The sequence below is a fragment of the Platichthys flesus genome, chromosome 3 (assembly GCF_949316205.1).
Source record: "Platichthys flesus chromosome 3, fPlaFle2.1, whole genome shotgun sequence".
NCBI classification, from domain to species: Eukaryota; Metazoa; Chordata; class Actinopteri; order Pleuronectiformes; family Pleuronectidae; genus Platichthys; species Platichthys flesus.
The window spans coordinates 9193612-9210878 of NC_084947.1; the positions used below are offsets into that span (position 1 = coordinate 9193612).

Genomic DNA, 17267 nt, shown 5'->3' on the forward strand with positions numbered 1-17267 from the left:
CTGTCCTCTTGCACGACCCCCCCAACCCCACCCTCTCCCCTCACCCCCTCCCACCATTTATTTTTTTTAAACCCCCATTTACCCCTTCCACCCCCTCCACTGACATTCCTCACTGCTTTGTTTTCTCCATGTTTGCTTATACACCACACACCCAAGAGAGAGTACCCTCGGTCCCAATAACCCCCCCCCCCCCCCCCCCTTTCCCTCCTGCGCCTTTGAATTAACAAGCTCCGGCTAATTATGGTTCCCCTTTTCTTTTCTCTCTGCGGCTTCTTTACGACTAACCCTCTTTAAGCGGGACTTAGAAACATGCAAGGTACATCTCTGTGTGTGTGTGTGTGTGTGCATTTGTGTGTGTTTAAGGAGTGGCCTTGCGTCTTTGTAGAGTTATTATTTCGGGCATGTGTGTTATTGTTGGTCTTACACATGTCTCTCCACGTCTAAAGCCCTGTGGTTTGCGCAGGTATTTTATTTGTTTACTTGCTTTCTTTGTTTTTCTTCTTGTGTTTTTCTGTGCTGCTCTGACGGACTCTTGTTTTGCTTGCGGTGTGTTTGGTGCCGACTTGTTACATTTAGTTAAATTAGTCCCCGCATTGATCTGTTTTTTGTCATGCGTCTTTTATTGCAGGTATTTCTTTGCCGTGTTGGCCATTCTCACAGTTCTGGGAGTCCTGAATGGTCTCGTACTTCTCCCAGTGTTACTGTCATACTTTGGCCCCTATCCAGAGGTAAGATTTTTTTTTAATTATAATTGAAAGAAAATGTAATTGTGTGTTTGACTAGAGAAATGCACCAACTCGCCTATGGGGAATCCTCTGGACAATATACTCCAAAGAATGTCCGGAGCGACTGACTGGCACATTGGCATTCTCACATGCAGCCCCTCCAAAGGATTTCAGGAGATTATCCAGAGTTCACTGCTATTTGAAAACATCTCAAGTCTCTTCACCTTCTCCTTTGTCACCTCTCAGGTCACACCTGTGGATGGTCGTAGCCGGTTACCGACCCCGTCCCCAGACGCCCAACCTCACGTGGTCCACTTCTCAGTCCGACCTCACCACACAACCACGGCCACCATCTCCGGTGCAGCCTCAGACTCTTCTGACTCAGAGTACAGCTCCAACACGACGGTGTCCGGCATCAGCCAGGAGGTGCAGAACTACAACCTGCCCTCGCGCAGAGGGGCAACCCGAGCAGAGGAGCAGCAGTACCACCTCCAGACCAGCAGAGGCAGAGCTGTCAGGCCAGAGGAGGACAGGAGAGCAGGATCAGGGCACAGGCGCTCAGCCAGACAGCCCGACCCTCCGGCCAATGTGACTTCGGTAAGGAAATATCCTGCATTGTGCTGCTTGTTTAATGCTTTGCCTGCAGATATGCTCTTGTTTCTCACATTATAGAACTAAACGTCTCACTGTGTACCTCTTCAGTCTGTCTCCTCTCAGGGTTGTGATTCTGGGCCCCGACCAGGAGCCACTCGGCGCAACAGCGGCAGGAACCCCAAGAGCCAGCTGCACTGGCAGGTCCCGCCCCCAGCCCGCCCGCGCATGGACGCTTTTGAAACTCCTACTGAGGCTGGGGGCCATTATGGCTCAAACAGCCATAGAGAACACTCAGCAGGCAACAGAGCCCGCTCTTCCCACAACCCACAACCTAACCACCACCTCCCACACCATCACCCCAACTCTACCCAATATTGCCAACCCATCACTACGGTAACAGCGTCGGCCTCCGTCACCGTTGCCGTTCACCCGGCCCCCTTGTCCAATCAGGGCCCCTCCACTTCCTCTTACCCAGGGTACACTGCAACAGACAGTTACTGCCCCTCAGGGCCAGAGGCGCCCGAGGCTGCTTTCCAGGACCCACACGTGCCGCTGGACACCCAGACAGGGTCCAGGGGAGACACGGTGGAGGCCATGGAGCTCCAAGATTTGGAGTTTGAGGCAGCTGAGAGCAACCACGGCAGACGGGCGAGCTGAGGTGACTTTTCAGCTGCTTGAGTAGATCCATAGAGTATTTAGTACAACGGTCATTTTAGAAAAACCTGCTTTAAAATATACTGACACTCTAACATCCTTTTTGTTTTCAGTTGTGGGGAACGGAAGTACAACGGCCAAAGATGGACTCCTCTCTATTACTAAGCAGCTGACCTGGCCTGGCAAAGCCCGGCTCACCACCCCCCCCCCCCCCCCCCCGACCTTAAAAAGCGAAAAGACTTGCCAGTGTTGCCGTCATGGTCATGGTGCTCATTCTTACTGTAACCCAGTGGACTTCTGTCTTAGATATTAGATTCTATCAATATTTAAAAGATGTATACATATGTAAATATGAACAAAAAGTAGCTATAATTTTAGGAGCCGTACAACTCCTCATGGTAACAGACTGGGGCTGCCATTTTTTATGGTGTGTGTAAGGGTGTCTGCGTGTGTGTGTGTGTGAGTGTTAATGTGTGTGACTGAGTGAGTGAGTGAGAGAAAGAAAGAGAGAGAGAGAGAGAGATAGATTTCTGATTACTGTTCACTCATCTGTGGATCTGTGCCATTAGGAAGCTTCATCCAGACAAATGTACCTGTCAGCACGCAACGCTGATGCTCAAAATATTTTTTTAAATGATATACATTTATAACTCTATGCAAATGTCTTTTTAAACAAAACAAGTGATCTGTCTACTTATGTGTGTGTGTGTGTGTCTGTGCGTATACATGTGTTTTTGTATTTGTGTGAATGTGTGTGTTTGTATACATGTTTGTGTGTGTGTGTGTGTGTGTGTGCAGGGTTCTATGATGTGAAACAGCCCCATTATTTTCTGCCTTCTACATCAGATTCATCCTCAGAACAGACTAACAGTTACACTCATTTAAAACATGAGGGAAATTGTTATAGTCATCAAACAGGGCCATGGTATATATATATATTTGTGTGTGTGTTTGTGTGTCTTTTGTGTGTTCATTATTGTATAAAGGTACGCATCTTAAACTATTAATTTTTTTTATCACAAACCTGTGGTAGTTATGAAACAATTACTGTTTAACTTGACACGCTATGCGTGCTATTTAAGATGAGCAGATATGAAGAATTTTGTTTTGTTTTGTTTTTTGGTTATGGCCTCTGCATTGGAACCTGTTTCTGCTCTCAGCTTTGTATCAGTGTTCGGCTGCTCTCTGGTTTTATTTTTTACTGTAAAGGTTGTTTTGTTTAACCCTAGCAGGCTCAATACAGGTTCTGTCATTTAAACTGACACACAAATATCAAACCCACCTCAGAAACTCGCGGTGCCATTACAGGGACATTCACGTTACTGATTTTCTTCTGGAACAGGGTCAACAACAGGGGGCTCTAACTCTGCTCCCTTAGTGACTGTGTCTAACGGATAAGCTAAAGTTCAAACTGTATACTGTACGACCACGTACAACTTCGCACTCGATTACGTTCAAACGTCATTCTCACCAATATCTCACCTCAAGTTACTTTTTGTGTCTGTTCAACCAATAAGCTAGCCCCTGCAGCCTGCTCAGGGCTAAGCCCTATATGGCCTGACAGTGTGTCTAATGTGTGTCTTAGTTTATAAGTGTGTAAACATTCATGTTTGTGTGTACTAGTTTATCCTCTTAATCTCTCCCAGTTCTCCTTTAGTGACAGTAAAGATAACTGGCCCCAATTTGGCCTCAGCGTCCTCTCTGACCTCAGCTCATAAAAATCCACAACATAACGCCATGACACTAATTGGGACCCCTCACCCCTTCCTCCAAATGCCAAATGGCACAGCCCATAGCCTCAGGGGGGTGAGTTTACACCGCCAGCACCTCGCTTCACTTGCAATGGCCAGTTTCTATCTGTATGTGCGTCTATGTCAGCATGCAAATGTGTGACCCCCCCACCCCACCCTCCCCGACCCCCTGGTTCCAGACTTTTAGGTCCCTCAATCACTGCCTCCACACCTCAGTTTGCCTCTCACTTCCTGTTGAACACATGTAGCTCCTCCCTGAAGTCTTAGCAGTTCTACACTCTCTGTCCACCGTGTTACGTCAGCTGCTTGCATGAAAGAGGTTGTTCTGTATTTTGTTTTATGTTTTTTGTTTTCTCCCGATGTCACATTGGCAGTAGCGGAGAGAATCATCGCTGGCAACTATTTTATTCATTTTTAAATGTTCTTGTTTTCAACGTTGAATTGCGATATTTATATTTTTGTAATATAAAACATGTTTTTGTTCTTTTCTTTCATCAATGTTGTGATGCCAGTGGATAAAAAATGCAGGGATTTTTATGTCTATTGAAAAAAAAACACTATTACAGTTTATTCTGTATAAAGTGATCTGTATAAAGTGCTTACTAATGTTAAATAGGAAAAAAAGAGTATATAACATTTTACACTACAGGTCTCATCATAGCTCTTAGAGGATTTTAAAAGGAAAAAAAAATCAGTGGTTCTTCCAGACTACCATTTTGGTCTTGGTTGGCGTGGATGTATGCTGTTTTCAGTTACAAAGATAAATGTATGCCATATAATTTATTTATATGAAAATTTATTTTTGTAGTGTACATAGTAGTTGTCAAGGTATTTGACAGAAGTATATTTTTAAAGAGTTTATATGTAATGATATACCATAACAGAAAAGGTGCACACTTTCATTGCTAACTGTCTTTTGAGACAACATCAACACCTCCCCCTTCAGTATTATGTTCCAATCCTTGGAGAGAGACAGCTGTTTCTATGGGTTCGTCAAAGGCTAGCCATGAAAGTAGAAAATTGTACTAGCTCTCTAAATATTAATGTTCAAACACTGATAGAATTCTAACAAATAAAAATATTATAACTTATTTGTCTCTTTGTTCATAACTTTAATAAATGGAAACTTAAAAAGATGCTTTGGTCTGACAGTGAATTGATTGTTTCAACATGTTTTTGTCCTTTAAATGTGCAGCTGGACACGATGACAAATACTACTTATAGCTTGCTTTCCTATAGATTATATATAGTCAAACACACTGAGTATACACGGTCAGATATGAATCCATATATTTCTTGCTATGACAAGAAGGCGCCTGTGCTAACTACTGCAACACAGCCCATAGCTTAGTTTTCTTAGGTTTATAGGACACTCTAAGACTCACTTATCAACATGTAGTATCTTGTGTTAAATAATAATAATAAGATGAAGACTATATGAATGTAAAAAACAATTCATTATCACGCATTAGAAAAAAAAAAACACAAAAACATAATCAATTGCATTTCGGTGTTATAGGGTCATGAACTGTACTATAGCTCGACCACTCACTCTTAATGGAAATTATGTTTTAATATTCTTCATTATGAATTTTTGCATTCATCAGAAGTGTTCATTTGTGAGTTGAAGAAGTGCTGATGGCAGATTTTGTTGCCTGAGCGCCTGGTCAGAGGTGTCCCCCTGTTTCAATTCTCTGTACAACACTCAACTAACCAGTTGCTGAAAGGAACTTTCTAATGATCTCAGTTAACGTTGTGCAAAAAGAAAGCAAATACACATAATACCCAAAATGTTACACAATCATTCTATACACTCCAACTCACACTTTTCATCCTTATCTCTGATGAAAATAAATCCCCCTCCCCCCGTGCAAGTCAAAACATTTCTAGTACTCTCTATGAAGAATAGCAACAGGTAAACCCTCCCTCCCTCCCTCCCGCAGTGTAAAACTCTTTGACATCTGGTCTGGAACCCGGCTGCCGTCCTACCCGACAGCCCACCCAGCTCCACCCCTGCAACCCCACCTCCTCTCCCTGTTCCGTATGATTTTGATTGACAGCTTTATAGACTGCAAGGAAATTGGTTGTAGTTACAATACAGCTGGTCTGTTCGCTGTAATGAAAAAGGGCATGTGGCCTTGAGCTTGCAACACTGATGGTGAGGGAGGGAGAACGAGGGAGCGAGGAGAGCGCCCTGTCAGCTTTATGGGTGGCAGCTATTTGCTGCAATCATCTTGTGTGTTGCCACATTCTGCACTTCTGCAGTGTGTCCTTTCTGTTGCTCCTTACCTAAAATAAAAGAATCGGTTTTCCCGAGCCTCAATCTCAACCTGAACCTCAAGCACGAAGAACTCTCTGACCCTGGATCAGCGGTTGGACACAGGCAGTAGGCATGTCATTATCTTTTAAAAGCCAATAAAGGCGCACTACCCTGCTGCATGCTGTCCAACCGGGGCAAAGGGGCAGGCTGACATCTTACAAATGACAGGGTGTGTTTGGAGAGCTGGGTGGCAGGGTGCTTTGTGTCACGTTTTGAACTTTTCTAACCGGACTTGACATTTTTAGCCCATTGCTCAAGAAAACACAGGACAAAGGTAGAGGCCGATGCACGTGTTGCCCGTGATGATCGTAATGGGACTGTTAAAGGGTCTTAGAATTTCAAGAATGTGTCATTGTAGTTTTAGGTAGTTTTCATACCGTAAAACCGTTTTAAAATGATTATGATGGTACACAAACTTATCTTAGGGACATGGTATTGCATGTGTGTATTTACAACCGTGCTCCCAAGACACCTTGAATCTATGGCTGTGTCTCAATGCAGGGGCGGGATCCTTCAGAGGATGCAGCCGCCTCCTTAGTGCGCCATTAGACTTTGTTAACAACTAGGGCCGAACAGAAGTGTGGTGGTCTAGATTACAGCGTCTTTCAGGAATTGGCATCGCCAGCTTGTCCCACTTTATCCCTGTTGCCTATCAACAAAGCTGAAGTTTGACACAACAATAAAGTTGAAATGCTTTGTTTAACATGTTAACTGTTACCGGTCGGTTGAGTCGAAGCGTGATACCCAAGCATCGGACATCTGGTGGCTTGCTGGCACAATTTCCTCTTTGAAAACTGGTTCATTAAAGAAGTGAAATTAATCCTGGTGTAGGTTGGCCCGAGAAGGATCCACCGGTTGGAGCCTTTCTGTCTCTGGTAAGGATGGATGAAGAAAATCAGCCACATTTGAAGGAGCCTGCGAAATAGTGTTTGAAATGTGACACAATGTGTGTTCAAACGCAGCCTCTGAAGGATGCAGCCCCTGAATTGAGACACAGCTTATGTAACCAGTGTACCTTGCTGGAACATTACGGCACGTCACACGCCAACGACCAGAGCGGGAGCTAGCAGTTAGCCATAAGACACAACCCGCTCGCCATTGTAAGGGTGGACATCACGGTAGAGCCGCCAAAGAAACTGAGGAAGAGGTTGTCAGAGGAAAGGAAGAAGAGGATAAGCATAAGTTACATTTGATACACATCATGATCCAACATTGATAACTGCATTGACTTGTCAACAAATACACAAGTCTATAGCTGTGTGCATTGGAAGGCTCAGGATCCCACTCTTGAAAATACTACCTCTGCTGATTCATTCACTCGGTACAGCAGTTTGTTATCTGTGTCCAGCTCATGGTTGTTCGAAGGCGACATGGTTCATTGAGTTCTAATGTTGTTAAGGTCTCTTTCCCCAGGACCTACCTCATCTGCTGGAGGACCCCGGGTCACCAAACCAACACACGCCGCCTTCTCCGACCCTGCCTTACCCTTTCGCTCCCCCTCACCTCCAGCCTTTTCACACACACACACACACATACACACACATACACACACACAGTGTAGCCTTCAGAGGTGCACATACTGTGAAGTGTGCTCCACTACAGCTAATGAACTCTGTCTTGTTAATGAACGAGTGTTTCCTGTACCTGTCCTCTCAGCCAGCAGAAAGGGGGTCGGGGGGGAGAAAGACAGAGGAAGGACAAAAGAAGGAGAGAGAGGAGGTAATTAAGAGGTTCCTTCTCTGCAGGACAAATGGACTGTTCAGCAGTGGCTCAATGCCCAGACTGGGTGACAATGGAGCGGATGGACAACCCACAGAAAAGTTTCTTTGGACTTATACATTGATTTTCTTTTTTTCCACAATTTCTCACCTATAATCTTTGTGAAAGGAATTCTATTATTCTATTGAAGTATTTATTCCTCTGTTCCAGTCCTCTTTTTCCATCCATCTTTGCCTCCCTCTGTCTCTTTCCATCCTGAAAGGCTTGTCCATCATCACCTGCCGGCAGAGCTAAACCCTCTAAGTGTGTAGTCTCCTCTACATGAGTGATTGCTCTGCTGAAATGACTTTACGGGACACTCTCACACACACACACACACACACACACACACACACACACACACACACGCCTGCCAGATCCAGGGACAGATTTACACATTCTTTATAAAAACAAAAAGAAAACAGAGTTTCAGAATAAATCTGCAGGAAGCCTCTCAGGATGTGTTGATAAGATTTCAGATCCAGATGAACGCTGGTTTTACCTTTGAGGCCTCACAGACACCTTGAAAACCATTCAACTCCTACTTGTGTTTACTCCTGTGTGTGTGTGTGTGTGTGTGTGTATGAAAACGGACTCCTTGCCAGATGACTGTACTTCTTATTTTGCTTATATTTGCCTGAATCTATCTATGATGACTTTGCGTATAAGGGTTAGGTGGATGATATTGAGTTTTTGTGATTTCAAAAGAAATATTTAAACCTTTTTAAAATAGAACATAAGTCTATTTATAGACATATCGCATGAATCAAGATATATAGTTTTCATAATAGATGAAAATGTGTTAATTAGTCAAATGGACGCTAAAGATGGACCTTATGTTTAGGTCCCATATTGTACAAAGTGAGATATTTATTGGGGAACCCTTGGGGCCTTATTCACATTCACGATCAGACGAATCGTTCTTATTCTAATGATGACCTCATCTTCTTTCACATTTGGTTCACAAATTAAAGGATTATCCAATGAGTAATAGCGTTATTGCACCAGTGTGATCAGGGGCCTCCTAGAGGAAGATGGGAAGATAGGGAGAAAGTTCAGTTGAAGGCCCAGCTCTAACAATCACAGTTCATCACCGATATTCCTATGTCCTTTTTGTTATAAAACAGGTCTGGGAGATATATATAAATTCTTTAAAAATAGAGAATAAAGCATCACCATTTTCAACCGTGCAGATCTGGACTCACCATCTAACTGTCAGGACAAATCTGTTATATGCTTTATTTTGGTTCCATCTCTATCAAGGACTCTTCTTAGTCTTGGTCTCTGATTGGCCCGGCTGTCCGTCACTCAGAAAACATTCAGCCAATTAGAAAAATAGACTCTGAGCCTCTCCTCGTGCTAAACTAAAGTAATCAGCTACTGGCTTTAGCCTCATTATTACGTACAGCCGTTTATATTGAAGATGACAAATGCTGATTATTTCTGTATGTTTGTCTCGCAGAAAACCCCCAAGCCTTTAATAAAATGTGACACCTTTTTAAGCTTAAATGCCATATCTCTCCTCTCCTCTTTTTTATTCTGTTCTTTTCTGTCAGCGGTCTCAAGGTGGGTGGCTTTGGGTGGGTTTCGGTTCTGGTTTTCAGTCCCACCCCCGGGACCCGTTTGACTTGGCTGGATGTTTTATCTCCCACAGAGGGAGTGCGTTCCTTCTACGAGACGGATCCAGAAGAATGTGAGGTCCAAGTCCCCAGTGGCCGGAATTACATAAGCTCAGCGTTACAGAGCAGTTCTGTGCTAGAGCTGCAGTGGTGAATAACAATAAAATAGCCCTCATGAGAATGATGTCTAAAGCCTGCGTGTCTGCGGACTCGGACTTAGTCTCTGTCCTCATACTGAACACAAAAAGTGTGTCAAATTGAATATTTTGGATTCAGAACTGTTGCTTTTCATGGCCAAGAATTCCCTCATTGACCACAATCATTTCAATGACACGAGCGACTGTGTGCTACACAACTTTCCTCGTACACGACTACAGCTCTCCAGGAATCCTACGACAGAAAGAGGGAGCCAAAAGGAGGGAGGGCCAAGACAGTGAGGGAACCAGATCCAATTCTTAGAAACAGCTGACACGATTCACGGTGCGTTCAGCGGCTTTCAAAGGCTTCCGCCGCAGGAGAGAGGTGCACCTACCGAGCCAAAGATCGTATCCGTCTCATCGTCTGCAGTGAAAACCTCAAGAGATTCGCCAAGATTAGTATTAGTGTTGGCTGTTGTTGCTGCGTTCAGACAAACACGCTAAACGAAACGCTGACGTGCAGCCGGTTTTTCGTAGTATTTTCCCTACTGGCCTTTTTTTTTTTGCGGCCTCGTATTTCTTCTGTGCAGGAGCAGAAGTCAGACCACCCCGCACTCGACCTCGACATGGAAGCCCTGGAAGAAGGAGGTGAATTTTGATACAGGTATAGAAAAGAGAAAGTGCACTTTGCCAACTAGGGATGGAAAGACAAAGTCAATGAGAGAGAGAGAGAGAGAGAGAGAGAGTAAAGAGAAATATGTAATCAAGTCACAGAGAGAGAGAAAAAAAGACGCAGAGTAAAGACAGATGGAAAAGCAGGGAGGAGGAAAAGTGAAGGAAGGGCTGGACGATGGTTGATGGTGGATGGGAGTAGCCGTATGAGAGTAATTATAATGACTGATGTTGTTTACTCCCATTTCCCCTCGCATCATTTATTCTGTGGAGGTGGAAAACCAACCCGCTCTTTCTTTGTGTTACAGACGAGCGCTAAGGAGCCGTGCCAAGCCATGTCACACTCTCTCCTCTTCCGCTTATACTGGAAGCATTTATCCTGCCCTCCGCTTCTCTCCTTCCACCCTCCTTCGCTTTTCGTCTGCTTCATTTGGACTTCCCTCGCTTCGTGTCGTTAGTCTTAACTTTCCGTTCGCCCTGGTTTTTCTATCCATCTCCCTCTTTCCATCCCTTTGTTTTTTCGCGTGATCCGAACTTAGCACATGCAAGATGTTAGCGTGATGTACGAGCGTTTACGCTGAGGATGACAAACTGAGGCTGGATGCTGTCATCCCTTTCTCCCTTTTGTTTAACGTAGTAGGCACACGCGGTCCAGATGAACACACACCACCCACCTCTTTGTTTAAACTGCGCTGTTTGTCTCTGCCAGAAAACATGCAACAATGTATGGAAACAGATGCATCATCTTAAGACACAAGGGGGACAGAAGAGAGACAGACAAAAAAAAAAGAACCACACCACTAAATATTATCATCTGTGTCTGTGAGTGTTGAGCGAAAACACAATTCACCAAAGTTGAACAAATCTGGAGCATCTGATTTCATGTCTCACACATTGTACATTTATATGTGTGTGTGTGTAATGGGTGTGTGTGTGTCATAAAATAAATACACACTACTAAAATACAGTAAAGTTGAGGAGGGTCTTTCCTTGATGATGATAGTAAACACTGGCCTGAGGAGAGGAGACATGTTTTTTTCGTCTTCCATCTTTGCTTATTGATGCTGGCACCATGACAGATGCCTAATGAGGAACAGGGCTGGAGGAGAGCTCCGAGGACCCCGGGGGGAGGCTCAGTCTGAGTCAACACTCAGACACATGTACAGAAAATGTATACACGAGCACACACACACACACACACACACACACACACACACACACACACACACATGCATGTCTGGTGTGAATGCACAGAGATGAGCTTGTACAGTATTTACAGAGAGAATGATAAAATAGATGTCACACATACTCACTCACTCTGAGCTCCAATGTAGAGGCACTGAAACATTTGGTCTTAATGAGGATTCAAGATCCGATACTTCATGGCGACTTGGTTAATGGGAACTCACTTGGGACAGAGAGACTTACAAATGACTTGAGGAGATATAACAAACCCCAGAATAAACACTGAAGCAAGTTAGAAACATTACTAAAGCACATACCGCCACTAAGACCCACTGTCCCCTTCAATCCAATCAAGCAGTACCTAGTTGCACGTGGTCATAGATATCAGTTTCCTCAACGTGCCTGACTTTTTAAAACTAAATATCCAAGAATTATTCTCATAGCAATCAACGGAAATTTGGAAATGTTTTAAAGAAAGTGAATGGTGTGCCCCCCCCCGATCCAGATCCATGCAGAAAGTGAATGGGTTCGTCTCTGACCCATTCCACATCCTCAAAACCAGGTTTCATGGTAATCTGACCGGGGTGAAAACATAACCTCCTCGGCGGAAGTAAGAAACTGCGTCGATAATAACACTGCAGTCAAGTCACTTTATCAAATGTGTTTTAACAGAGACTCCACAGTGGAGCTGTAATCGAGCTGTTGAGAGGTTGAGTCAGAGAAAACAATGAAGTGAGTGGAGTAAAATAAGCAAAACGGACATAGATTCGATTTTAACACATATATACACACACGGTCACACTCACACACACCTAAACACTTCTGAAACAGTTCAAATAGGCAGGAGAGTTATGAGTATATCTCAAATATATCAGCCCCATATCTCCATGATGAACTGATGCAATCTTGTGGGTCTGAAAACCAACCCCGCACACACGCACACACACACACACAAACTTACACACCCTCACCACACACGCACACTCAAACTTAAACAGAGACATGATTGGAGTGGAAGCTGTCGGAGAAGGATTTCAGAGCAGGAAGTGTGTAATTATCGTGGACGGAGGGGCAGATGGATGGATGTGTGTGTGTTTAACACTCCCACTCAATTTCCCTGCAATCTACTGGACTAATAGGAAACAGGTGTACATCTGAGTGTGTGCGAGTGTGTGTGAATGCACGTAGACACTCAAAGCAGTACACTGTATTCATGTGTGTATTTAATGTGTCACGGTAAAAACGGACACAGCTCTGGGATCAGGTTGCTGAACTTGGACGACACATGAGTGACAGGGACAAAGTTTTGTTGAGGGGCCACCTGCATTTCTCAGGGAGTTTTAGATTTTGGAACAGTGTAATCCAATTTTTTGCTCTTTACATTAAACAGTTAAATTGAGAATTATAATTTATACAAAAATGCAATGTATTGCAATTGACCAATAGAGAGACAAAGCCTGGAACCTCTAGTTGCCTAGTCTAATTATTTTGAGAAATTGTTCCATTTTATGTTTATTAATTCGGTTTGGGGTAGTTGAGGGTTTTTGTTTAGGCTTAAAAGATTATTTTTTTTCTGCATTTATTTAATTTGACTTTTTCACTGTACAAGTTTACAATCAGGTGAGACATGGCTGCTGGTTATGATTTTTATTTTTTGTAACTGATTGCAAATGTGGAGTTTCGGACGGTTCTCTTCTTACCTGCTGATTAGCAGGCAGCTGTGTTATATGTAACCATATGTAATCAGAGGGAGTACAGGATTTACCTGAGGAACACACACACACACACACACACACACACAGACACACAGACACACACACTAGCAGCAAGAAAGCCCAGCACAAATCAATTAGTGTAAGATACCTACATAAATACCTGTATGCTCATGTGGACAGTTAGAATTCCTAATTGTGTATGTGGCCCTCTCAGTTCATGCAGTGTGTATGTGTGTGTGTGTGTGTGTGTGTGTGTGTGTGTGTCCGTGTTTATGTGCTGGTGCGTCAGCCTCATGCGTGCAGTGCTGTTTCACATTGGTCACAGAACCTTTCTGTCTTTCTCAGCCAATCCCCAGCTTCCTCTCAAAGCAATAAAAAAGCGAGCTTTAAAATGCCTTGAAATGCCATAAATTGTGGCCTCCCTCAGATTACATGTGTTTATGCATTAAAAAGAAAGCAGCACATATATGTGTGTTTTGTTGTGTTTGAATTACTTTGAGTTATGTATTTTTACCTGAGCAGAGCGATGAGAAAAAAGGGTTGGTGTAAGGTTAAGCCCTGTGTTCCTCTAGGCAGGATTTCATACACATCTTCTGTGACAGCTCAAACCAGACAGTACAAGGAAGTAGAAACTCAGTGAGACTTGATTTCCTTTTAAGCCTCCTCTGCGCAGGATATTTTATTTTCTACTTCTGTGGATTTTTGGTTGAACACGATGGACTCTCAGAAACCGCCACAATGTCTGTTTCATCTCTCGTCAGAGCAGAACCTGCGTAATCCAAGAATGTGGAGAAATGGGCAGAACTTCCATTCTGAAGTATGACTGATAATTGTGATTAATTTTTGTAACATAAACTCAATCTATACAGACTAAAGTGTCACATGTTGCACTTTGCTGAGTTTTATTGTATACAATTATCTTTAACTCCATCATCAGTGTTTGTGTGTTTGTCTGATGGGAGGATTGTGCACTCAGTACTTAACTTATTTCCATGACATTTTTGTGAAGGGGTGAGGCATGACCTAAGGAACAATCTATTAAATCTTCATCTTCATCAAATCTTGGGAGTTTTCCTTTCCCTTAACGTGGCGGTTTGCCTTCATGGAGGTATGCTCCTCCAGTTGTCTACATGTTATCACTGATGATTTAATTGAGTGAAATGCCTCCAAGAGACAGTTGCATGACCTCGATGGTGAGAAACACAAACCTGGATGTTCACTACCACTATACCGGCCACAATAATTTAGAAGAAAGTATAGTTATTTCATGTCTTTTGAATATTTCCTGTTTTTACTGACGTTGTCCAACCTGACCATCAACCTAGATGTAAGAGAAAGAAAAAAAAAGCAAACCACCACACACACAGTTCCAGACACACAGGAACACAGGAAGACCAGAAGGAACAGATCCTTCGACTCCTTGTGAGATATAAATCCATTTATGAGGGAGAGCTGGGCCCTGTCTGGAGACACCCCTGACAGCTCTTCCTTTCACTTTTCAAAAGTGCTCCCCCCCCCTTTCTCTCTGCTAACAGCCAGACATTCAGAGTTAAGCCCGAGCGGATCTGAAGATTTTTAACGGCACATTCCTGTGCTTTGATTCGAACGTCTCCTTCCTTTCTGCCTCCATGGCTTCTTCAACTGTCCTCTGTGCTGCAGTGGCCGAGACAGTTGCATCCAGAGAAAGACCAGAAATTGAAATGTAGACTTGGAGACATGAAGGCACAAAGGTTGACACCGGTTCTGAGTGATGGAGAAGAATGGGATGAGCAAAGATCTTGAAATGCCTAATCCAATGCATCCGTATTCAACATATATGATTGGATAGATGGATGGACGGTGAGAGTTGGAAGTTTAAACCATCAGGCTGAACATATTCCCATTCAAATCTAAATTATTTATGCTTCAATATTGTTGCTCAACCTTCTAAGATAATTTCTGTGTGTCAATTTAAAACAAAGTTCAAGGTTACTGACATTAACATAAAATTAAACACTTACTAGATGTATCTGTGTCTTGTCAATTTTGTTTTATAATACTCTTCATTTTTGGCTGAGGCCTGTGCTGCTTTCGGGGTCATGTTCCTAAAATATCTGCGCTAAATTGTCATAGAAACAAAGGTTTGGACTTCAAATATAGTTATATTGTGTTTGCACGAACACGTTCACACAAACATTTGTTAGACGAGAAAAGGGTTAGGTTTGATGCATTAATTTGCTCTGTAAAAACAATTAATTGGATGCCAAAATGAAAATACACAGCTCAATGCAGCTGACTGCATGGTTCATATTTTCCTCTTGTGGTAACCAGCAGCAGACACCACACAGACTCAGCAGACTGACCATCAGAGCAGCATCAACATGTGGTGCAATGAGACAGACGTCAGGCCACTGGCATGACCAGGTAGGTATAATGGTTTTGGTCTGGACCAGTTGTGGTAATAGGATTGGTCTGGGTCAGAAATGACAAATTTGTCAGCATATATGCTGCCCCTGCTCTGCGAGCTCGCAACCATTTCCAGAGAGTGATACCCAAGCGCTCCTTACCCAACCACAGCTTCCTCAAGGTCAAAAACACAAATACCATATGATTCCCCCCAAAAATCTATTCTATCTATATGCATATTTGCCCTTAGGGTCTGGGCCCAGATGAAAAAGAGATGAATTCACGCTTTACTCTTTATACTGTTCTAAATTATCCAGTTGGACAAAATGAGGAGGAACACCTGAAAGTTAAGATGGCAAACCTAACCCACTTAAAAACAAAATGATTAATATAATATATATTTTTGTCTGACATACATGTGTCTGTGAATGTTCTGTCTTCAGTTTGCTTTGAAATCACACACACACACACACACACACACACACACACACACACACACACGCATACACAGACACACGGCCCAGTGGCTGCCCGTCTCTCAGCTCTGTAATAATCACAGAGTAGCAGTACAGTAAAAACACACGTGGTTTACACTTCATTTCTCCTAGCATCCATATGTGTGCCCATGCAAGCAAAATTAAAAGCAACACACATGCAAGGCCACAAGGACAAACACACACATACATAAACACATTCATACACACACAAAAACATCAGTGTGTAGGTTTCCACTTTGGGCATCAAACCACACTCAAGCTTTTGCCGTGGTTTTTCTTTCCTTCTCTTTCGTTTTTTCGAGTGTTGCCAGGGACCTTAATCCAAACCCATATGCTGATGTTTTTACAAGACACACATACACACACAAACACACACACACACACACACACACACACACACACACCCCACCACCCTATACGTGGGGAGATCTAGCCCTGGTAGACCTAAATGTTGGCAGCGAGGGTGGAGCCGACGGTGGACCTGGACCAGCGCCTTTATGATTTCAACTGCTGCCTTCACTGGACTTTTACTGATGGAGACACCAACATAAATAAGTTATGTGCTGGTACTTTGATCAAACGTCAGAAACAGTTTATGATTCAAATATAGGTAAAGTGTGTGTTTATGTCAGTGTAAGGCAGGGATTTAAAAGTTTTCAATAAAGTTGTATTTGATTCTCAGCAGCGTTGATAACGTTAAAACCTGAATAACTTCACCATAAGATCACATTTAAAAACACGAGCATTTCAAGTTTTAAATCCTTTTGAAATGAACTCTTCTTTTCAAGTGTGACGGACCGGAACTAAAACTAGAAACGACCTCATACACTTTCAAGTAGATGTGTTGAAATATATTTGAACGAAAAACCTTCTGAAAATTTGAGAAGAAAAAACAAGAAAAAAAAGATGCTGCACCTCAAAGACGTTCATACACACAGTTTCCATGTTCTCCTCGGGAAGCAGGCATCGAGTGCCAAGCTACGGGAGGAGAAACACACCAACACACCCATGCACACACACACACCTGTACACACACCACTGCCAACTCATACACACCCACAGGGCCACGTTTTTTTCCCCACTGCAGAAATTGTGATGTCTAATGTGGAGCCACTCGATAACTTTTAACACATTCCCACAGCGAACAGACTGCACCGCATCCCTGTATGTACATGTGCAGGGCCTGTGTTATTTAAGTCTTTATTTGACCACACAAACAAATGGATAAGAACTATGTACTCAGGAGAGACGCTGA

At 43.2% G+C, this 17267-nt stretch overlaps 1 protein-coding gene across 1 annotated transcript in view; it reads left to right on the forward strand.

Moving 5' to 3' along the window:
* Window positions 1–4860, forward strand: part of ptch1 (patched 1) — a 48053-nt gene extending 43193 nt beyond the window's left edge. The window contains exons 21-24 of the mRNA XM_062384844.1: window positions 629–728; window positions 972–1322; window positions 1428–1977; window positions 2087–4860. Of these exons, the coding sequence (XP_062240828.1) occupies window positions 629–728; window positions 972–1322; window positions 1428–1976 (1000 nt within the window). The 3' untranslated portion in view covers window position 1977; window positions 2087–4860. The remainder of the gene's footprint in view (window positions 1–628; window positions 729–971; window positions 1323–1427; window positions 1978–2086) is intronic.
* The last annotated feature ends 12407 nt before the right edge of the window (window positions 4861–17267 follow it).